The following is a 23,518-nucleotide window of genomic DNA, read 5'->3' as shown; positions in this document are numbered from 1 at the left end:
CCTGGCTTTTTGCTCAAGGCTAGCACTCTGCCACTTGAGCTATAGTGCCACTTCTGGCGGTTTTCTGTATACGTGGTGCTGGGGAATCGAACCCAGGGCTTTACATATACAAGGCAAGCACTCTTGCCACTAGGCCATGTCCCCAGCCCAAGTTTTTTGTCCTTAAAACTAAGCTAAGACTCATCAGGTGAGCTTGGTAAAATGCTAAAGTACAGTTCCCATGCTGAGATGCTGAATTGGTAGGTTAGGGCTGGGCTAAGAATCTAGAATTTTAGAGGAACATTGCAGACTGTTCTGATGAAACTTGACACTTGATGTCCATACCTCTTACACCATGGGTCAGATAATACCACAATATCTTTGTACAGGTGTTTTCTTTTTCCGGTTGTAGGACTTGAACTTGGCACCTCAGTGCTATCTCTGAACTCCTTTGCTCAAGGCTAGTGTTTTACCACTTTTAGCCACAGCACCACTTCCATTTTTCTAGTGGTTAATTAGAGATAAGAGTCTCACAGACTCCATGTTGGCTTTGAACCATGATCTTCAAATATCAGCCTTCTTAGCTAGGATTACGGGTGTGAGTTACCAGCATCTGGCCAGATGTTGTTTTATTTGTTCAGTTTGGCAGAGACAAGACCAATTTCAGGTTTGTTTCAGTAATAAGTACCTTTCAAAGTGGGAATACATAAAAGTACTTATATATGCATACACATATATACATATGTACACACATATACATATATATACACATATGTATGTGTATATATATCTTGCCATATATATGTGTGTATATATATGGCAAGATCTACTAAAACCTTCAGTCCTCCTACTTTGAAGAGAGGTGCTTGAGTATGGATAGAAATGGTACTGTAAATAGTTTTCCCAAAGGGAAAACTTCTCTCCCTTACACTGATCATTCCTGATTGTGCCCAGAACAAAGGGTGGATAATACTATAGATCTCAGACAAATTGGACCAGCAGTGAAACATTTATAGAATTCAGAGCAGGATATATGGAATGGCATCTTCCATATAAGGAAGAGTGGAAGGAACCATAAACCTCAGAAAGATCTAGGGAAGGCACATGGACAACCATCTTTAAATAATTAAAAGATGTTCATCAAGAAATTTCTGGGACATAAAAGGGTAAAGTAAGTCAAGGAGGAAGCTTTGCTGTAGATCAGTGTGGTTCCATCTCATCTGTAATCATACCACATTGAGAATGAGAATGCAAGTCCTCTACAGGCATCATGCCCACTACAAGGAAGCACTTAGGAAATGACTGCAGAACTGAAGTACAGCCCAGACTGAGCTAGCTTATTAGGCTTTGTATTCTTATTTTTCCCTCCATCTATGCTGCCTATTGAAGGCCATAATTGCTAATCAGCTTAGGAGTCAATTGAATAAAGAAATCTCCAAAGACTGAATGCTATACTCCAGCCAAAGGTATATTGATCCATTACTGAGGAACAAACAACAACAAAAAAAAACAGAGGCAAAGACATCAGGAAGTTCAATTACCTTACTAATATGAAATTCCAGGCGTCTCATGTATCGCTCAATTGTTTTAATTTGCTGGAATTAAAAGAAGACGATTGAGAAAAATACAGCCATTCACAGTTCAATTGACTCAGATTTGTGAGAATATTTTTTATTATCTCATAGGCAAAAGTACCAGGAGGTGCAAAATATTTTCTCCTTCCCTACCATGTTTGTTGCTATTTCAGAGATGATCTAATACTAATTTGAAAACTATTTTTCAAAATACTCAATATTCTGAGAGATGAAGTCAATTATTATAAACTTGTGTTTGCCTGTAAGGGAGTCCAGTCTAGGGGATTGAATTGGATTTCTAGTAGGGCCCTATTACTTCTTAACAATAATACGCATACACACATATCTTTTTGTGGTACTAGAGTTTGAACTCAGGCCTTCACCCCTGGTCAGTTTGCTCTACTAAGCTGGGACTCTACTATGTAAGTTGTGCCTCTAGCCTTGCTTTTTGCTGATAATTTTTGAGGTGGAGTCTAGTGGATTTTAATGCTGGGCTGGTTTCAAACCATGATCTCTGCATCCTAAGTAGTTAGAATTAGAGGCATGAGCCGCAGGCACCCAGTTTTATCATGATCTGTTTTATTTGTTCTAAATGGGCCTTTTTCACTTTTTAATGCCTCTGAAATTGGGGTGCATTTTGTAACTGCTCTTGGCCAAGGGGCAAAGAGTTGCCCACGCATGCTCACAGAACATCATTGTTGTGCATATGCCATCGCTGAGTTACAAATATTATTGTTATGACATGTATTTAACTAAATTGCCCTGTAAAATACCTTCAAAGAGAACATACTATGATTCAGCATTGAAATCAAGTTATTATGTACACAGCAAGGCGTGGCAGGAACCCTAATATACTACTAAAAAGAAAGAAAATATGTCTGAATCCATCTACAAAACTTTTGTTGGTAAGAATATAAATTTTACATGAAAAGAATGAAGTTTAATGGAATTTTTTAATGGCATGGGTATAAATGTGATTATCTTCCCAGCAAAGTCACCTTAGATATGATTATACCTATATAAGATGACAATATCTATATAAGGTGACTTTGAGATAGATATGGACATATGTGTGTATATACATATATATAGCTAATATTTAAAGATAGTCCAAATAAAGGACTCCAAATATTTGGGAAGTTTTCAAATCTATAGAAATACTGAGAAAACAATAACCTAGACGTATTTCTCGGTACTTGAACTTAAACACTTCATTGAATATACATATCACTGCACATATTCATCATCCTTATTAGAGAAAAGCATGAATTTTTTCCAAGATTAGAAGAACACCTTCTGTAAGTTGGTGTATGTGTATGTGTGTGTGTGTTGTCCTTACTGGGGCTTGAATTCAAGGCCTTGTGCTCTTGCTTAGAATTTTCTGCCCAAGGTTACCACCCAGCCACTTGAACCATAGCTCTACTTCTGGATTTTTGCTAATTAACTGAGGATTAAAAAAAAAATCTCATGAGCTTTTCTGCCTGGAATGGCTTTGAACCATGATTCTTGGACCTCAGCCTCCTGAGTAGCTAAGATGACAGGCAAGAGCTGTCCTAAAGAGGATCTTTCATTAACATCTACACAAAAAAAGCTAACTTTCAACAACACCCCAACACAGAATGATAACTTACCTTATCTAGGTCATAAAGCACACCCTAAAATCAAAGAGAAGTATATTAATTAAAACATGAAACATGTCTTCCTCAAAAATGCTACCAATATTAATGAATCTGCCTTCTACTCTTCGATGAAATAATCTATTCCACAAAGTTTTACTAGATTTTTTTTGACAGTTCAAGAGTAAAAACCAAATACCAGTAAGAGTATTGTGTGTGTATGTGTATGTGTGTGTGTGTATAGACTTTTCTAGTGCTTTCTGATGCCTGGACATGTTAAGGTAAAATAGTACTATGACATGAACAAAATCAATTAAAATAGGATAGGCATCCAAATACCTCTATTATCAGATAAGTCCTCACAAATCCATTAAACTAACGGAACTTCACAATGCATCATATAACCAAAGTGGCCCAGTCATCCCTTTAACTTTGCACCATAGCTACTTCTTTGAGTTTCTTTATCATGCCTGGCATCACTGAGCTTTCTTCTTATGGCATGACAGATAAAGTAAAAGCTTCGAATTCTGAGTGTTCAAATAGTATACTAAGGAAAGTCTAATTTACCATATGGTGGATTATTTGGGATATTTAGGAGTGTTTTTTCAGAAAGAGTTTTTTTTTTTTTTTGTCAGTGCTAGCATTTGAACTCAGAGCCTGGGCACTGTCCCTGAGTTTTCTTTGCTCAAGGCTACCACTCTACCACTTGAACCACAGCTCCAAATTCTGGATTTATTTTGGAGTTAATTAGAGAAAAGAATCTCATGGGCTTTCCTGCACCCTGCCTGGCTTCAAACTGTAACCCTCAGATCTCAGCCTCCTGAATAGCTAGGATTACGAGTATGAGCTGAGCCACTGGTGTCCAGAAAGTATCTTTCCCTAGTTAAAAAGTTTATATTGGGGCTGGGGATATGGCCTAGTGGCAAGAGTGCTTGCCTCGTATACATGAGGCCCTAGGTTCAATTCCCCAGCACCACATATACACAAAATGGCCAGAAGTGGCGCTGTGGCTCAAGTGGCAGAGTGTTAGCCTTGAGCAAAAGGAAGCCAGGGACAGTGCTCAGGCCCTGAGTCCAAGGCCCAGGACTGGCCAAAAAAACAAAACAAAACAGAAAATACTGAGAAGTATGAAGAATAAACACTAAGAAGAAAATCTTCCTTTTAAAATACACACCAGGATACAGATAGTACTTTGCCCCTGGGTCTGCTTTTCATCCTCATCCAATAAAAGGCCCAAACACCTACTGTGTTCAAATCCTAATGGCTGGGTGGAACCTACCAGGCGGGAGTTTCTTTTCATATCCTTTAGCTGAGCTGTCAACTTCTCCAGCTCCATCTGGTGAACCTCCAGGTACTCACTGCAAAGAGAAGCCAAGACATCATCATGAACTCTCATTATGGTGCCATTGTTGCCTTTTTCTTTCTAAAGGGAGGTTTCAGCATCTGAACTTTTGCTCAGCGGTTAGAGAGGAGGAGGCTTTGTATTTTCCTAGTCTTTCAAAATGTTGAAAGCTCTTGCAGTTACATCAGATACTTCCAGCTTGTCAAAAAGGAGACACCATTCCCCCTATATATTATATACTATATATATTCATAATAGGCTCAAGAAGTATATTATTTAAATGAAACTCAATACTCCACAAAGCTAACTATAAACATATTAGCGCTGCAAACTTTCTTCATTATCATGATCTTCAATGTATATGACCTAGAATCCCAATATATTTTACATCTTTGGGGAACATTTAAGGTTTCCCTGGTTACAATACAATATAATACCTTCTACAGGGCTGGGAATATGGCTTAGTGGTAAAAGTGCTTGCCTCCCATACACGAAGCCCTGGGTTTGATTTCTCAGCACCACATATATAGGAAAAGCCAGAAGTGGCGCTATGGCTCAAGGGGTAGAGTGCTTGCCTGGAGCAAAAAGAAGCCAGGGACAGTGCTCAGGCCCTGAGTCCAAGCCACAGGACTAGCAAACAAACAAACAAACAATAAAACCTTCTACACCTAGAGTGGGGAATGTCAGGCCTGAGGGCTGTACAGGAGGCCCCTGAAATCATTGGGTCTGGTCCTGCCAAAAGCAACTGCAGCCAGGATTCAAAAGTTACAATGTCTAGTAGCTTTTCTCATAGCAGCATACATGTTAAATGGCAGCTAACATCACTGGCCTCACCAAAGAGAAGCAGTCTCAGCTACCATGTTAGAGGTAAATTAATTCAATGTTTGACCCAATATAGCAGGCCAATCTTTAAATGGATACTTTTGTATGGCCTGGGAATAATGTTAAAAATATCCAAATGGCCCTTGGCAGGGGAAAAAAAGTCCTTCTTCTGTACAACACAAATAGCCTTTGAAAAGTGATCTTTAAAAAGAAACAAAATTAGCTTTTCTCTGAGCGCCACCCCCAACCCTGGTCATTTTAGAAAGGAAAAAGATTTCCTTTTTCCACACACACACACAAAATTGCATCGTTAGGCCCAATGTTCTTACTCAAGTCCATTTTTCAAGGCTCTGTAGACCTCTTCTACTCTTTTAGGCTGAGGCTCTTTGGGAGGGTTGTTATTTTTGTGTCCTAAATTGTGCATTTTCTTCAGCTTGGCCTGAGGCTTCTTGAGAGCAGTAGCATTTTCAATGAAGGAGTTACACCTATGGAACAAGAGAGGAAAAATGTGAGCCTCAGGCAGCTGACCAAAGACCTGACCAAAGAAATATCTTTCAAATCACACAGAAATACCTTTCAAATCATCTCAAGCTCATGTGAGTGTCTTCTGGGGACCAGAGGATGCCTTCCTATAGGAGCAGATCTGAGCCATCAGCACTTTGTTTCCTGTATTCGTTTTGGTAACTGCTGAACTCTGAAAGCTTTGCTGACCCAGAGCAAAGCCCAGCTTCAGGTCATGTGCTCTCTGAGAATACACTGAGTCCTTCGCCAAAACCTCAGACAGGCAGAGGGAGAACTGCCCGACTAAACAAATATGCCCTGTGTGCCACAGCACATACAAACTCCTAGGAAATTTGACTAGGATGTGAGTGACATCTTTTATGATAAAGTGCCATCAGCATGACAAATGGCTAATTACATATGGCATTGAAAAAAACCACATGTAGCTGTACTGACAGCTTTCTTGAAAGTTACAGTGTATGTAATTTTGTGTAGGTATAAGATAAAAATTCAACATCTCTACTAACAGTAAGAATGCTAGTAAAAGAGACACTGGATTATTATTTAAACACAAATATCCATCTGATTCTGAGGCAAGGAGGCCAGACAGCTCTCTGACAGGGTCTCAGCAGAAAAGTGAAGATGTTAGAGACTGGCAGGTGCCAGTCATGGCCCTCCACCTCCAACACTGGTTATTAGTTCTGCTCTTGGCCATCTCTGGGTACAACAAATGGGATTGCACAGGTCAAGCCCACTGGGTCCTGTCCCTCAGAGCAAGATCTCTGAAGCCTCAGAAAAACCGAAGATCATTTCTACTGCATGCTATCTGCTTCCTTGATTCAGAGGGAGATTCCAGGGCAATCCCCGTCTGAATAACATTAGCCCTCTGAAGTGCATCGGTGGGTATAATCTTTATCTACTGAATGAATTTCATGCCCAACCCTGTCTCTGAAATGGAAATGTAATGGAAAAATGTGCTTCCAAAGGAGGAATGGGGGCAAAGGATCAACACAAAGATTGCTAGTTTATCCTAAGTCCTCTGGCAGGCATCTTCTTTGCAAGACGAATTGGAAATAATAGAAAAGAGATGGTAGCACAATCTGGGGAATATTAGTTTATCTATGAACGCGACATGGATGAGTCCGTGTGCACATGGGCAAGTGTGCCACAGCTATGCTACCAAGCCTCGACTGACCCTCGGGAGCAGATCAGCGCCCACCTCCCCAAGCTTCGACCCAAGAAAGACGCACAGCCCTTACCTGGATCGCCGCTCCTGCAGACCGCTGAAACCTGCGAAGGACTGGCTTCGGATGATCCCATTGGGCCCTCCAGGCGAGAAGGACTGGGGTCCTACTAACATGATTTCTGGCAGTCTGGTTGGCAGTCCTATAAGACAGGAGACCATGACAATTTACAGACAGGTTCAGACAGAAAGCACACTGGGCATGTCAACACATCCAAGGTGTGACACAAGGCAGAGTGACTCATAGGTCCTTGTCATGACAGTCATGAGGTTCTTCTGAGATTCTTGCCTGTAGCATGGTGCTTTTCGTTGTTGTTCGATTTTATTTAAGCCAAAGGGCTAGAAAAAAAGGGTACAGACCTATTTAAAACAAAGTATGAATAGCACAAAATTAGCATTTTATCTTTTCTGTAGGAACTCTTTTTTTATTTGTTTCTGCAAAGTTTCACCAAAGACAGAAACTTTTTCCACTTGGATGCCTATCCAATAACAGTAACAACAACAAAAGCACACAAACAAGCCACTGTCAACATGAAATTCAAAAGACAGGCAGACCTACAGGTAGAATTCTACACTTAGAGAAGTCATGAGGCTAGAAGCACAAGGTCTCTCTAGGGATGAACTTACTTCAGCTTCTTCTCTCTTACTGGCCTTGAGTGTATTTTGAAAGATAAAATTGTGCCACTACTGTGGTTGCAAAGAAAGAGGCTAGCACTAGTGCTTACAAAAGAAGTGATAATCTAGGTTAGATAAAAAAGCCAGAGAGGGAAGAAAAGGTAGGAAGAGAATGGGGAGAAGGCACACAATCCTTATTTCACTTGCGGGCTTGGCTTTTGTGAAGGCTCAAAGCAACAGACCAAGATGCAGTGTCAAAACACTACTTGGCTGGACAGAAGCCCAAAGTTAGCTCCCCACCAAAGAATTGCCCTAGAACTGTTGGTAATCCTACCCTGACTAGATTAGGCAGAAACAAAGCAGGTATCATTGTCTCAGCAGAAGAGTTTAGGACTGAGCTTGCAGGGGAAAAAGTGAATCTCTACACTGAAGCCTTCCAAAATGGGCAGACCTCAACTGGTGTATTTGAGACTCATCTACAGTTGCCCTTTGAAAAAGCAGTAGAAAGCCAGGCATGGTAGTACATGACTGTAATCCCAGCACTCAGAGGTGGAGATAGAAGAACCTGGGATGAATGAAGGTCAGCAGAGGGCAAAAATACAAAAGTCTATCTGAACAGTGACTAAAGCAAATGAGGGTGGCTTCAAGTAGAAGAACCATGGGTTCAATCCTAAGTACTTGTCAAAAAAAATTGAACAAAATTTTAAAAGCAAACAACCATGCCTCTGGTGTCTCATGCCTGTAATCCTAAACTACTCAGGAGGCTGAGATCTGAGTATCCTGATTCAAAGTCAGCCAAGGCAGAAAAGTCCCTGAGGCTGTTAGTTGCAATTATCTAGCAAAAAGTCTGAAGTACAGCTGTGGCTCAAGGGATACAGCACTAGCCTTGAACAAAAAAAAAGCCAACTGGGAGCTCAAAGCCTTGAGTTCAAGCCCCAGTATCAGCACAAAACACACACACACACACACACACACACACACACACACACACACACACACACACACTACCCTCCCCAGCTTCTCCCCTAACCAACCAAACAAAAATCTAGTCCCAATGAGAAAGAGCTAAAATACAAGCGCATCTACTCCTCTATGCCACTACTGAGTCTATGAATCTCCGGCTTCTCCAGGAAAGTGCAGTTGTGGGATGTGTGAGAATCCTGGGCATAGTACAGGTGCTGGCTCATTTGGGATTTAATTCCCCAATTCCTTTCATTCCTCAGTGAGGTGCCCACAAGCAAACCATGGTGGTTACTAAGTTGTCTCCATCTTACTAAGGCCACCTTGGGGCTCATTAAGCACCCTGTGCTATCATTATATCCCAATCAAATTTCTAACAAAAATCAAGGAAGCACTGTGGGGCTTACATTCTTTTTGTATCCCCAAATTTTTCTGTAGTGCCAGGCAGGCAACCCAGAGCTTTAGAGGCTATATCTTCAGCCTTCTACTCAATAATGATAACCAAAGAAGTATATTGAGTTCCAATTTGACTAGTTTTTATTAATACTGTATCTCATTTTGTAATTACTGTTCAGTAGGTCTAGTGAACCATGGAAATTCTTTGATTAAATAAAGACTTAAGGATTATTGAAAATATTAAACTATATCACTCTTAGATTTGCTTCAAATTATGTGTGTGTGTGTGTGTGTGTGTGTGTGTGTATTTTGTTGGTGGTGGTCGTGGTGCTTGAACTTTGGGCTTGGGTGCTATCCCTGAGCTCTTCAGCTCAAGACTAGTACCCCACCATTTGAGCCACAGCACCACTTCCAGTTTTCTGGTGGTTAATTGGAGATAAGAGTCTCACAGACTTTCCTGCCTGGGCTGGCTTTGAACCGCAATCCTCAGATCTCAGTCTCCTGAGTAGCTAGGATTACAGGTGTGAGCCACCAGCACCCGGCTTCAACTAATATTTTTTAAGCCATTAAAGACACTTTTTCTTACTCATTAGATCAATAGTTTAAACTATGTGTGTCTGGCTCCAATCCCTAAGTATTTGATTTAATTTATAGGGGATACAGCCCCTGCATAGGGGCTTTACAAAGGTCCCCCCTTAAAGTGTTTTTTGTGCTCAGCAAAGTTTAGAAGCTACTGCTTTAGGTTTCTTTTACAAATCAATAGGATAAGAAAAAAAATGAGAGGGAAAAAATGATGCCAAGTTGGTTGAAAATTTAAAAGGTCTGCTAAAATAAGTCTAACTTTTAAAGGTTATCCAGTCTTAATCACATTCCGTGAGGTTATGCCTCTCATACAACAAATTAGAAGCCAGAGAATGGAACACCTGGTCCAGATTGTACCCATTTTCTGTCTTCATCAACAGGTACAGAAGACTCCAGAACAAATATATGTCCTGGATTTTCAGATTATAAAGTGCTTTGGGAAGGGGGAAAACAAGCAGAACAATTTCCTTATATTTACATGTGGAATATGTGACCACTGGGAACGTGGCCAGCTGAGTGTTTTTAACTTTCTATTTGGTCTTTGTCATGATCATTATCAGGGGGAAAAATTGCAAGAAAACTAGCTTTAGGTTGCCATCAAGTTGCCTGAAGGCTGACATATACTCCCTAAGAAGAGTCGTCCAACAAGCTTGTGAGCTCACAGGCTGCTGGAGACATAAAGGAAGTGAGGCAGGACAGGGAAGAAAGGGTCAGAGAAAAAGAGTACATAAAGCAAACGCCTGGTTCCCAGGGCCCCAAATTCAGGAGGAAGGGTGACAGTCTTTTGCTTCTGTTCTTCCAGTTTACACACACACACACACACACACACACACACACACACACACACACACACACACACTTAATGCCTTATAGCACAACTACAAGGTAGAATAATATTTAACAGTTAAAAATGATATACTATCTTAGATTCCCAGGAAAAATTGCAGAACATAATACTATAACAGGAATATTGTAAACAAAACTATACAAAATATAATGCATTAATAGAAAAGTTTTGAAAAGGTAGAGACAGTCTATGGAGAGGTGCAACATAATTACATTATTATAGAGGAAATGTATTTGTATATTATTCATAGATATGTTTTCAGAAATTGCAGACACTTTGATATAGAGAGCACTCCCATACAATATCATGTAACTGTGGGTAGCAATTTTATTTATGTAATTGCATATATGTTTGTTTTTAAGTTCTACACAGAAGTGCTATTTCCAAGCTGAGCACCAGTGGCTCAGACCTGTAATCCTAGCTACTCAGTAGGCTGAGATCTGAGGATTGCAGTTCAAAGCCAGCCCAGGCAGAAAAGTCACCATGAGACTCTTATTTTCAATTAACCACCAGAAAAGCAGAAGTGGTGCTGTGGCTCAAAGTGGTCAAGCACTAGCCTTGAACAAGAAGAGCTCAAGGACAGTGCCTAGGCCCTGAGTTCAAGCCCCATGACCAACAAAAAGTAAATTAAAAATAATAAGGAAATATTATTCCCACAACATAGTTAGCATTATATTGATTGCATTCAAGCAGTTCAGACTCCCCTTGAAGTCCTTATGGTGAGTTCTGAGCTTTGTAATGACTTGTTTTCACTGGCAAAACCTTTGGAAGTTGGAGATACATATTGTTAAGGCTCACCAAAGACCCTCATTTAATAAGCAAGGAATTCGGTGTAAAATAACAAACACTTGGAACTCTGATACTTATGACTACCGGGGATAAGAAAAGGATTTTACTTCCAAAGTTTGTACTCCTCTCCTGGTCTTTCTGACCCATTCTGCAGAACTAACATTTGCTTTTGTGCATTGAAGGTTGGAAATCCTCAGCCCACAGAGAAGCTGACCCAGCAAGCTCCTCACGGTGCTTCCTGTAGGTGGCGCTGCTGCACATCAAGCACCCTGCCCGGCCAGTCCCACAACCCTTGGAAACAGGGATCTTTCTAGAAAGAATCCCAAGCACCTTGGTGAAGAGTTAAACACACTTTACTGTCCCGAGCTGAGTTTCTTGGCCAAGAAGCCTGAAAGAAAATCAATGGACTCACGCCTATAAATCTTGCTGCTCGGGAGGCTGAGATCTAAGGATCTCCCATTTGAAGCCAGCTGGGGCAGAAAAATCTGAGTTTTGTCTCCAATGAATCACACAGAATTGTTGCTCAAGTGGCAGAACACTAGCCTTGAGTGAAAAAGCTAAACAAGAGCTTGGGACACCCTTGAGTTCAAGCTCTAGTCTGGGCACTAGAAAAAAAATTACTATCACTTTCTAGAAAAAAGTCATCATTCCTTGTGCAAGAGGAAATGCTAAGAAATCAGACCTTGCGAAGTTCAAGTTGAAGCCATCAGGTACCACCAGGGAGGCGACTGTTCCTCAATAGTGATCTTTTCCCTGAGACGCCACAGCCCAGCCAACACACAGGCCCCACTGCACTTTGAGTCATTTCTTCGTGCCTGATTTGGCTTTCTCCTTTCTCTTTTCCTAACAGTGCCATCCTGTTTCTGTTCTCCCACATCTTGGTCAAGGGCAGGAGTATAATTCAGTTGTCTGCCAGGAGCATGTGGGCCAGATGTAAATAGCCTGCTATGCTCAATGATTATTTGAAATGAATCCTAAAAATAGGTGTGTGCTTATTATATGGTTGCAAGGTGCCTATTACAGAACACTTGACTAATCTTTTAAAAAAAGAATAGATATATTTAAGTTATTGCCTATTCTCTTATCTGTGGCTGCTTTGAAATAAATCAAGGCAAGGTTAATAGTTGTTTCTTGGTTGGCAACGTTTGGAAAGTAATAAAAACATGGATGGTATGATACACTGATCGACTAAGTGATATAAACAGATGATAAAAATTTATAGAGCCAAGCAACGTGGCCTCACTCCTCAGCAAGGAGGAGCTGGGACAATCGTGCAGGTGTTGTCTCTTGTATCTTAGGCTAGTCTCAAACTCCAACAACTGCAGATTCTGTGTTTGCAGCATAAAGGGACAATTACTTCCCCTACAATGCAAAAGTGTTGTTAAGTCTCAGCTGAGAACTAAACACTATCCAGACTTGCAATCAGAAGATTACTGGGTCTTTTGTTATTGTTGTTAGTACTGGGATTCAAACTCAGAGCATTACTCCCTTACTTGGTTTGCTTGCTTCAAGACTGACACTCCACCATTTGAGCCACACCTCCACTTCCAGTTTTTTGCTGGCTAATTGGAGGAGAGTCTCAAGGATTTGTCTGCCTGGGCTGACTTTGAACCAGGATCCTCAGATCTCAGCCTCCTGAGATATCTAGGATTACAAGCATGAGCCACTACTCCCTATCTATCAAGCAAGATTTTATGCGGTACCCATCCCTGTATGCTTCAGATGCAGAACAGCAGTGATTAGGGCCTACTCTAGGATGGAAAAAATCTGAGCTCAATTTGGTTTCTTCATTTAACAGCTGTTCAATATGTGACTACTGAATGTCTCTCAATTACAGGTTCCTCTTTTGTATGAAAAGACTAACAATTCAGAAGAGTTTTATAAAATCCCAGGAGATACTATCCACAAACCCTGATAAATACTACTTACCAAAAACTAGTTGTTACTAATTATTTAAATAATATGGAGTTCTCTCAAAACAGAAGGCAATAAATGAGATAGGAAGAATCAAAAAGTTCCCTAAGGGGGCTGGGGAATATGGCCTAGTGGCAAGAGCGCTTGCCTCGTATACATGAGGCCCTGGGTTCGATTCCCCAGCACCACATATATAGAAAACGGCCAGAAGTGGCGCTGTGGCTCAAGTGGCAGAGTGCTAGCCTTGAGCAAAAGGAAGCCAGGGACGGTGCTCAGGCCCTGAGTCCAAGGCCCAGGACTGCCCCCCCCCCAAAAAAAAAGTTTCCTAAGGAAAAAAACAAACATAGCTAGGAAGGGCAAAATGAGAAGATGTGCGCTAAAGAAGCTAGAACATCTGTTTGAGGCAGCATGCTTTTTTTTTTTAATCCATCTTGGAGCTTGAACTCAGGGCCTGAGCTCTGACCCTGAGCATTTTTGCTTAAGGCTAGCTCTCTACCACTTTGAGCGCCACTTGCAGTTTTCTGGTGGTTAATCGGAGATAAGCGTTTCATGGATTTTCCTTCCCCAGGCTGGCTCTGAACCCCAATCTTTGGATCTCAGCCTCCTGAGTGGCTAGGATTACCAGCATGAGTCACCAGCACCTGTCTGTAGACAGAATGTCTTAAATAGTTACACAGACGGACTAGTGTGTACCGCTTGAGCCACAGCTCTACTTTTGGCTTTTTGGTGTTTCAATGGCAATAAGAGTCTCACACACTTTGCTGCCCTGGCTGGCTTTGAACCAAGATCCTCAGCTTTCAGCTTTCTGAGTAGCTGAGATTATAGGCATGAGCCACTGGCATGTGGGTAGTATTTTAATTTAATCTAGGCATTTTAGTATCATTTAATGATTCTGGCCTGAATTAATTATTACTATCATGGGGGCAATGGAGCTCTTTGAACTCCATAATTCCTTCTTACGTGAGAAAGAACTTTCCTTTGTCTTTTCATTCATGCATTTGTTTGTTTATTGTCAGAATGGATTCATGAAAAAGCCAACTGTTTCCTAAAACATTTTCTGGGCCACCCATATTCAGGGACTCACCTGAGCTATAATTATTTTCCCAAGTGTTCTATCACTTTAATCGTGCCCCACCCTTTTTGAGTATGGGTCTTTGGAATCTTCTATGGTCCTCAATAGGAGGTTGGAGAGGAAAAAACGCACTGGTTCTGATGGGGGCATGGTGGTGGTACAGCAGAAATACAGCAGTCTGAGGCAAACCTGGGCTAAAGCATGAGACTCTACCTAAAAACAAAGTGAAAGCAAAAGGACATGGCTCAAGTAGTAGAGCACTAACCTAGCAAGCATGAGGCCCTGAGTCCAATCCCAATACAAAGATAGATAGAGGAGGAAGAGAAAGATTAAAAAAAAAAAATACTGGCTCTGAAATCAGGTTGACCCCAAAGGTCACACAGTTCACTTGCCCTCTTTAAGTCCTTGCTTTTCTAATCAATAAATGAGAACCATAATTACCTAAGTAACCAAGATTTGTGTCAAGAAGAAAACGAGTGAATGGCTTAGAGTGGAGCAGTGGCCTTTCCTACTAATCAGAAACTTGCAATTTAAAAAGATAGCTGATTTCTAGCAATCAGATGAAATGCACTCGTTACCATCCATATTTTACAGGTAAACCAGTATGGAGATGAAGCAATTAGACATAGCTGTTCTCCCTTTGTCTGTCTTATATTCCCTCGCAAAGAAATGACAGACAGGAGCTATTTTAAGGGTCTGGCTGAGTCATTTGAAGAATATAAAGAAGAAATGTTAATGGCATGTCTATTCACTGGGACGGTCAATTGTTGGAACTTCTGCATAACTGTCACTGTTTCAGCCCTGGGGAAAATGAAAATTTCTGTTTCTTCTTCCGTTCTGGTGGATTAAATAAATGCAAGGAGTAGCAGCTGGCCTTACGCTAATTAGAAGCGAAATGATTTAGGACATAAAGCTTGCTTAAATCTCTCAAGGGGATGGGTTGATTTTGACTAATGTTGTCATCACTCACTTTAATATGCAAAGCCCAGAACACTTGTAGACCTTCATTTGTGCACATGACACACCAGAGCAAGTTAGAAAGAAAAAAAAAAAAAACCATTTTGCACTTCAATGAAGGCTGAGGTTGTTTGCAGTCAGTAACTTCATTTAATGTTTTTTATACCTGGATGAAAACCATGGCTATCCAAAGGGGAATATCTCTTGGGAATGTGGTCTTCAGGGACAGCCTAGCTGATTGCGCTGAGAGAAAAATACACCTACCACAAACCTCATGTTTTGATGATCAGTTTCACACACAACACTTCACAGAAAGGAAAATCACCTCCTTCAAGTGTACATTAGCTAGCCCTTCCCCCTAGAACTTTGAGGCTCCCTTTCCCTGCACTTCCCCCTTCCTTCTCTCTCCTCCTTTCTCTCTTCTTCCCGCCTGCCTGCCTGCCTGCCTGCCTTCCTTCCTTCCTCTACCTTAAAAGGCTTCCAAATATCCAGGCTATTTTGCAGTTGCACAGGAGTTGCTTAGGGAAAAATATGAGGCCCTATCTGACAAATAAAGTTAAAAAAAAAAAAGCAAAAGGATGGGGGCCTGTTTGTAGTGGAGTGTCACTGAGGTCAATTCCCAGTAGCCCCTCCTCCCCAATAAAAGATTTTCAGAGAGACTGCCTACACAATCAAGCTAAGAGATTTTATCCGTAGATGCAGTTGATTTTTCTCTGGACACTTTAGCAAGTAAAGTGAACTGATGGAGGATTGATTGTTTGGCACTTAGAGGATGGCAACTATAAAAACACTGGCTCAGTTACAGTAAGGTCACCTAATCATGGCCTTCATTTGAGCTTGGAGGCTACAGTTAAAACCTTTGCAACAGGAAGGTACAGCCACACGCTTAAAACTAAAGCTGTTCTTTCAAATACCAGTTACATTCATCACTTTATTCTTGTTGTTATGACAACACTTTTTAAAAAGCAGTACTTCAAATGCTTGGCATGTAGGCATCTTATTATAGAATTGAAAATAATAAATGAGGGCATGCTTTGCTGTTCCTAGGGCTTGAACAGGGGTTTGGGGCTCATCAACAGATGTAGAGCTTAAGTACCTGGACTTTTTTGGGGGGTTCTGGCCCCTAAAGTTCCCTGACTTTCTCTTTTCTCTATCCTCAAGAAAAGGGAAGGCTTACCTAGGAGAGGGAAGAGCCAAGAACTTATGTAGAAAGATGCTTATTATTATTATCCACAGTCTCTATCCTGTGGCTGTATTTATGAATAAGAAATTCATTTTGTCCTTCATATTTTTATTATCTGTCAGTAGTTGTACAAAGGAGGTGCCATTTAACAAAGGAATTTATGAATACAATGCATCTTGATCTCTGTTATCCCTTTCATCATCCTCACCCCCCTTCTACCCACCCCTTTCCTTACTTTGTTGTGTTTTGGTTTTTTTTTTTACCTCCCTCATGCAAGCACCCATTTCCTGGTATTTATTTTGTTGGACTATGACTTTGTCTTCCTACAAAAATTACACTATTTGAACTCTTCATAGAGTCGACAAACTTCAGTTAATTCATTTGTAATCCCTCCCATACCATCCAACATGTTTACTTATAGGTTTATAGGCACATTCTAGCTACCACAAATGAGGGAAAACATGCAATCTTTGTTTCTCTGAGAGTGACTTACTTTACAATTTTTTCCAAGTCTTTATGTTGTTGTTGTTTTTTATTGCAGCCTACCCTCCTCAGGCAGCTTTTTGATGTCAGTAAAGGGCCATGCATTTTAGTTGATTCCAGACTGCTTATTATTTGCTATCAGAATGATTCCTTTACATAAATGGAACTTTATAGAATGAAAAACTTCTTGAAACACAGAAATATTATGAAAATTAATAATGGATTACGGGATACTGCTGTTAGTGTGAACCTCTCATAGGAAGAGAGGACATACGGTGTTTGCATTACAGTTTGATTTTAAAAAAAACAGATATTTGCTTTAATTTAATATTTTAATTTCTTTTAGCAACATACAAGTAGGAGGACATTTCTACTAAGGGAGTGTCATTCTGTATTCATTAATGGGGAGGGATTATTTCATGTTTAATTCTGTCTTGAAGTAAATTTGACTGATTACTTCACCTTAGTCTTTTGGAATCAATGGTGTTCTGTTTGAAATCTCATGAATTATTATCAAATAAAAGAGTACTAACCAAAATATGTAGGGAGAAAGTAAGGTGCTGGTAGCTCATGTAATCCTAGCTACTCAGGAGGCTGAAATCTGAGGATTGATTCCACACCAGCCTGGGCAGAAGAGTCTGTAAGACTCTTATCTCCAATTAATAACAACATGAGAAAGCGGTATTGGAGCTGTGGCTCAAATATTAGAATATCAGCCTTGAGAAAAGAAAGAGGAAGGGAGGAATGGAAGGGAGGGAAGGAGGGAGGGAGGGAGGGAGGAGCTGATAATAAATGGATTAATCACAGAACCATCCATTTCAAAGTTATTCTAAAATTGTAAGCATAGAGTGGTACAATGTATGCATTTCCTGTCATACACCAGCACTCTCAAAGCTGAATAGCTTCCAGAGGCCTGCACACATGTTCTCTGCATGGCAATTTTAGCAAATTAAGCTACTATAATAGGGAAGGATAGTGGTTTCATTACTGATCCTTCCTGCTGCATATCAAGAGGTGGCTACATGCATAACATCTGCTGAATGATTCTCGCTTGCCAAAACCAAATAATTTATCATCAGAATGCAAAACAATTAGGTAGAGATATGTGTAACTGCCTAGATTATCCATGGAACAGAATTATGTTCCTTTTTATTGTACATCAAGGGCTTTAAATAATTTCTTACTATCCCTCGTTTTGTCTAAGGGTTAAGATGCAAAAGTCTATCAAGGCAAATCTAAGCTGATTTGTAGCTTTAGATGCAATGTCACACAAAGAAAGAACAAATGTCTGTGAATCCAGAAATGGATTCATCAACATATGGCAAGTTCCCAACACCAGAGACAAAAGAATCCATTTGAGACTTATTTGTACACATAAGGAGTACCATATTTCTTGTATTTCAGCCTACCATGCCCTGTCCTCTTGCCCACGACTCCCATGATCATACCAAAGCAATCACAGTGGATACCTCATCTTCTGGGTCATGCCAGAACTGTTTGGAGGAGGACTTCTTTATGTTTTCTAAGGCTCAAATCTCACTCTGTGACAGTTGACCTTCTGCCCCTTACCCCTCCTTTTTTATCCTGGTTCACTGGGGAGAAAGTAGTTTTCACTCATTTTCTTGTGTCCTCTACCCATCAGCTTGGGTGAAGTCATAAACAGCAGGATGAGAAGTGTTGAGTCTTTGGAAAGCCTGGGAGAAATAAAGCAGGGAACAGACACTCCCTGGACAAATCCTTTCCAGGCCTCAGAGTTCTTAGCAATCAAATAATTTTGCCATGGGAACAAGGGTGAAGGAAGGACGAGAGATACAACCAGAGGCACCACAAGCTATGGACCCTATTTTGATCAGAATAATAAAACAACTGGAAAGTTGTCTTTGAGACACTTGGGATTTGGGGTTTTGTTTGGGGGGGTGGGTAGAGGGACAGTGAGAGGGACAGCATCCTTGGGGATTTGATTCAGGGCCTGGGTGTTATCACAGCTTCATTTTTAGTTTCTGTGTGGTTCATTGGAGATAAGAGTCTCAGGGGTTTTCCTGCCTGGGCTGGCTTTGAACTGTAATCCCCAGATCTCATCCTCCTGAGTAGCTAGGATTATAGGTCTGAGCCACTGGTGCCAGACCACGAGGGGCATCTTGAGACAGACTAGGTATCAGAGAATAAGAAGACAGTGGTACTAACTTGGCTGGGCAGGTAATGGCATTAGAGTTAGATCCATACTTCTGAAATGCAGACTTGACTTTAGGGATGCGACACTCTGAGTAAGATGTGTTTTAAGATGCTTCAATCCACATAGCCAGAGGGATCGATGAATAAACATGGAAAAATCTTGACAATTTTGTAGCTAGATGATGTATATTCAGGGATTTGTTAGCCTAGTCAGCCTCTCATGTGTATTATCTGAATATTTTGTTAATTTTCTGTGTCTACTAGCTGAATACTGATATAAGTAGGTAATCCAAACAGTTTATGGGTAGAGCAGACATGCATAGTCCTAGAAGCAGTAATTCTCCATCTTTATCCCCTTTGTGAAAGTGTCAAGACACTGTGAATATAAAAATGGGGGAAGGGTGGAGGATGGAGACAATACATGAAGAAGCCCTGCGGATTTAGTGCAGATAAGAGCAAGAGCGAAGTGAACTCAGTTTACTTCCTCTAGAAGGGGGAGAACTGGTTTGACCTTTTAGCTTGCTGAGTCTAACCTCAGCTTGTTCAAAGCAAACAGGAAGCCCTGTGTTTGCAGCTCACCTCTGTAATCCTAGCCACTCAGGAAGCTGAGATCTGGGGACCATGGTTTGAAGCCAGTTGGGGAAGGAAAGTCCGTGAGACTTATCTCCAATTAACCACCAGAAAACGGAAAGTAGAGCTGTGGCTCCAAGTAGCAGAGCTCTTAAACTAGAACAAAAGGACTCATGGACAGAGTTCAAGCCCCATGACCCACAAACAAAACAAAAAAGCAAACAAGTCATACTGATGGTCAAATCCACTGGCTCAAATGAGTTCCAGGTCCACCTAACTTTCCACTCTGCTCAGGCCAACAACTGTGTAAACAATGAAACCTCAAGCTGGGGACTATTTCTCTTTGATGTACAACAGGGAAAAGGGAACTTTCTGTTGGGGAGATTCCTTTTCTTTTTTTCTTTTTCCTTTGTGACAGTTCTAGGGTTTGAACTCAAGGACTTGTGCTTGCTTGGCTAAAGCTCTGCCACCTGAGCAATGCCTCCAGCCCTACTTTTTGCTAGTTATTTTGGAGATGGGGTCTCATAGACTTTTCTGCCCAGGCTGGCCTTGAACTATGATTCATCAGATCTTAGCTTCCTAAATAATTTAGGACTATAGGCTTGAAACTGTGGCTCCTAGGGAGAGCCTTCTTTCTTCCTTTCTTTCTTTCTCTTTCTTTCTTTCTTTCTTTCTTTCTTTCTTTTCTTTCTTTCTTTCTTTCTTTCTTTCTTTCTTTCTTTCTTTCTTTCTTTCTTTCTTTCTTTCTCTCTCTTTCTCCTTCCTTCCTTCCTTCCTTCCTTCCTTCCTTCCTTCCTTCCTTCCTTTCTTTCTTTCTTTCTTTCATTCTTTCTTTCTTTCTTACCAGTCCTGGGACTTGAACTCAGGGCTGAGCACGACCCTGGCTTCCTTTTGCTCAAGGCTAACACTCTACCACTTGAGCCACAGCCCCACTTCTGGCTTTTTCTGTTTATGGGGTGCTGAGGAATCGAACCCAGGGCTTCATGCATGCTAGGCAAGCACTCTACCGCTAAGTTACATCCCCAGCCCATAGTACTGGTTATTTTCAAGGCAGGGTCTTGCTTTATGCACAAACCAGCTTGGACTTTGATCTTCCTATTTGTACTTCGCCATATCTCCAAGATTACAAGCTTGTACTTCCATGTCCAGTCACTTGGGAACATTTCTCTTCCTCTCCCCCACCCAGTGGGCTTCCCTCACCCCTGATCTCCACCTACTAAGTAACTAAGATTACAGGCTTGAGCTACCACACTCAGACACCCAGCGGGCATTTTTATGAGTTGATTTTCGAGGCGAGCACTTTACCACTAGGCCATATTCCCAGCCCCATGAGTTGATTTTCTATGGTATGATTTGTCAGGTTTTCAGTGCACACCTTCCAGACAATAGCCACTGTGAACATTTTCTTTTTTGAAGCATGTACTTAAGCCGCTTGTTTCCTCAAACCTCATCCCAGATCTGGGAGTTGAAAGTACAGCGAACATTGAATGAAGGTGTTGAGGATAATCAAATGGGACGAGCAGAAATCAGAATGTGTGCTAGGCAAATGTCTTTGGAAAATGACATGCATTCACAGAAGAATGTGTTTTGATCCCTCACAGGGGTAGGATTTTTTTTTCTCTCTGTACCAAAAATACATCATTTGGCAAGACGGGCTTATTGTTTGTGAGTCAGCAGTGCGGGTGTTCCACACCCGGGAGCAGATGCCCTCCAACTGTTCAGACTGGGGTATTCAGGGCAAGGAGAGAGGAGGCCACAGTATGGACAGGTGGCTGGACCTCAGCTAGCCACTGTACCCCCTACCCTTCCACCACCTTCCTGAGCAGGAGTCCAGATTACACTGTGGGCTGCAATTAATATTCATAGCAGGAGAGGGCACAGATCAAATTTACCAGCTATGTTTTGGTTAACACTGTCAGAGTCCAGGCAAACTGTTGAAGTGAGCATTTGTCTTAGTAAATAAAGCGCACTAAGCTTTATGTACTCATCTATTACCTACTTCCTGACTAAGAGACTATTTCAAGCTAGGTGCCAGGGGCTCATGCCTGTAATCCTAGCTGCTTAGAAGGCTGAGATCGGAGCATCACAGTTTGAAGCCAGTCCAGGCAGGGATGTCTATGAGATTCTTATCTCAAATTAGCCAGAACAAAAGCCAGAAATGGAACAGTGGCTCAAGTAGAATAACTGGACCTAGATGAAAAATCTAAGGGATAGTGCCCAGGCCCTAAGTTCAAGCCCCTGTACCAGCAACCCCCCCCCACCCCACCCCCACACACACACAACTTCAGGCCATCACAGCATTGAAGGTTTTAAGTTTCATAGACCCTTAGAGACTTGTCATAGCCAATACAGAAGCAGCAAGTAAGAAAAAGAAATTGGTAAGTTTAAGCTCCTCCATGACTGGTATGTATCTCTTTGGAATAAGGATCCTTGATTACTTTCCTCTTCTCTAAGGTGAAGATCTTAACATTTGCATCCTAATTGTGGAGGATTAAAATACAGCAAACCCATAAAGCATAATGCCAGGCACATGAGTATATAGTCAGTACATCATCATCATTATCAAAGTCAAGGATAACAACCTGCATGCTTTGGTTTGTTTCCAGCAATACTGAGGTTTAAGAACTCATAGCCTCATATTTGCTATCACAGGTGATCTACCACTTGAGCCATTTCCCAACTGCTTTTTGCATTGGTTATTTTCAAGACAGGGTTACAATTTATGCTCAGGCAGGCCTTGACAGTGATCCTCTTATTTGTGCTTCTCTGTGTCACTGGAATGACAGGTGCTTGCCATTGCACCAGCCATCACGCTTCATCCATTGCTTGGGATGATAGGTGCACACCACCATGTTCTGCCATTACTTGGCATAGAATTTCACGAAATTATATATATTATTTTTTTATCTAGTACTGTGATTCCCCACATTCCTCCTGTGTCCTACAATTCTTTTTCCAAAGGAAACTAGTCTTAGTCTTCTCTTAATATCACGGGTGAGTTCAAAGATGCTTTCATAGCCATCTATTGCTTGATATAAGTCATGAGGAAATTTTCATCCATGTCCAACCATTATTTCTTTTTCAGCTCTTTTTGTTTGTTTGTTTGTTTTAGGAAGCCACTGTATCATGGAAGTTGAGGGACAAAGTCATTCTGTGATGATTGCTATCAATCCTCCATGTACTTTAGTGTGTGTGTGTGTGTGTGTGTGTGTGTGTGTGTGTTTGTGCGCACATGTGTGCAGTTCTGGGGCTTGATGCAGGGTTTAGGTGCTATCCCTGGGTTTCTTTTGCTCAAGCCTGGGGCTCTACCACTTGAGCCACAGCTCCACTTCTGGCTTTTTATTGGAGATAAGAATCTCACAGACTTTCCTGTCTGGGCTGGCTTTGAATTTTGGTCCCCAGATCTCAGCCTCATGACTAGCTAGGAAGATAGGTATGAGCTACCAGTACCTATCCTTCCATGTATCATGATAAAGGAATAATCACCAAAGAAATTATATTCAGAGTAACATGGAGCCTATGAAGATAACTTTCCTTGCACTGATTTAAAGCTACTGGCTCTTCTGGAAACAAGCATATATAAATCATTGAATCACAGCCATTGTTTTGAAAATTATATTCAAATCTAGTTAGTCCAAACCTGAAAACGTTATTTGTCATGCAAATCAAAAAGGGGAATAAGAACCCTCACTTGTGCTTTAACAAACCAACGCAGCTTTGCATATCATTGAGACTGGTTACCACTTCCAATCTTTTCTAATAGAGACACAGAAGGGTAAATCGTGCATGTGTTAACCAGATTTGACACTATTCATTTTTCTTCCACTGCAGGTAATTATCCTGTATAATTCTTGCATGCATACATTAAAACTGCCTGAATTAACAATGATCTTGTTTTCCT

General features: G+C 41.1%; 1 protein-coding gene across 7 annotated transcripts in view; it reads right to left on the bottom strand.

The window, feature by feature from the left end:
* Positions 1-23,518, bottom strand: part of Ripor2 (RHO family interacting cell polarization regulator 2) — a 177,879-nt gene that overhangs the window by 44,286 nt on the left and 110,075 nt on the right. For all 7 annotated transcript variants that reach the window (XM_048348371.1, XM_048348366.1, XM_048348370.1 and 4 more), the window contains exons 2-6: positions 7,094-7,220; positions 5,663-5,818; positions 4,449-4,527; positions 3,185-3,208; positions 1,521-1,574 (exon numbers count right to left, since the gene is read on the bottom strand). In XM_048348371.1, the coding sequence (XP_048204328.1) occupies positions 1,521-1,574; positions 3,185-3,208; positions 4,449-4,527; positions 5,663-5,818; positions 7,094-7,220 (440 nt within the window). The remainder of the gene's footprint in view (positions 1-1,520; positions 1,575-3,184; positions 3,209-4,448; positions 4,528-5,662; positions 5,819-7,093; positions 7,221-23,518) is intronic.

The sequence above is a fragment of the Perognathus longimembris genome, chromosome 6 (genome assembly GCF_023159225.1).
Source record: "Perognathus longimembris pacificus isolate PPM17 chromosome 6, ASM2315922v1, whole genome shotgun sequence".
NCBI classification, from domain to species: domain Eukaryota; kingdom Metazoa; phylum Chordata; class Mammalia; order Rodentia; family Heteromyidae; genus Perognathus; species Perognathus longimembris.
This window is presented reverse-complemented; position numbering and strand designations above follow the sequence as displayed.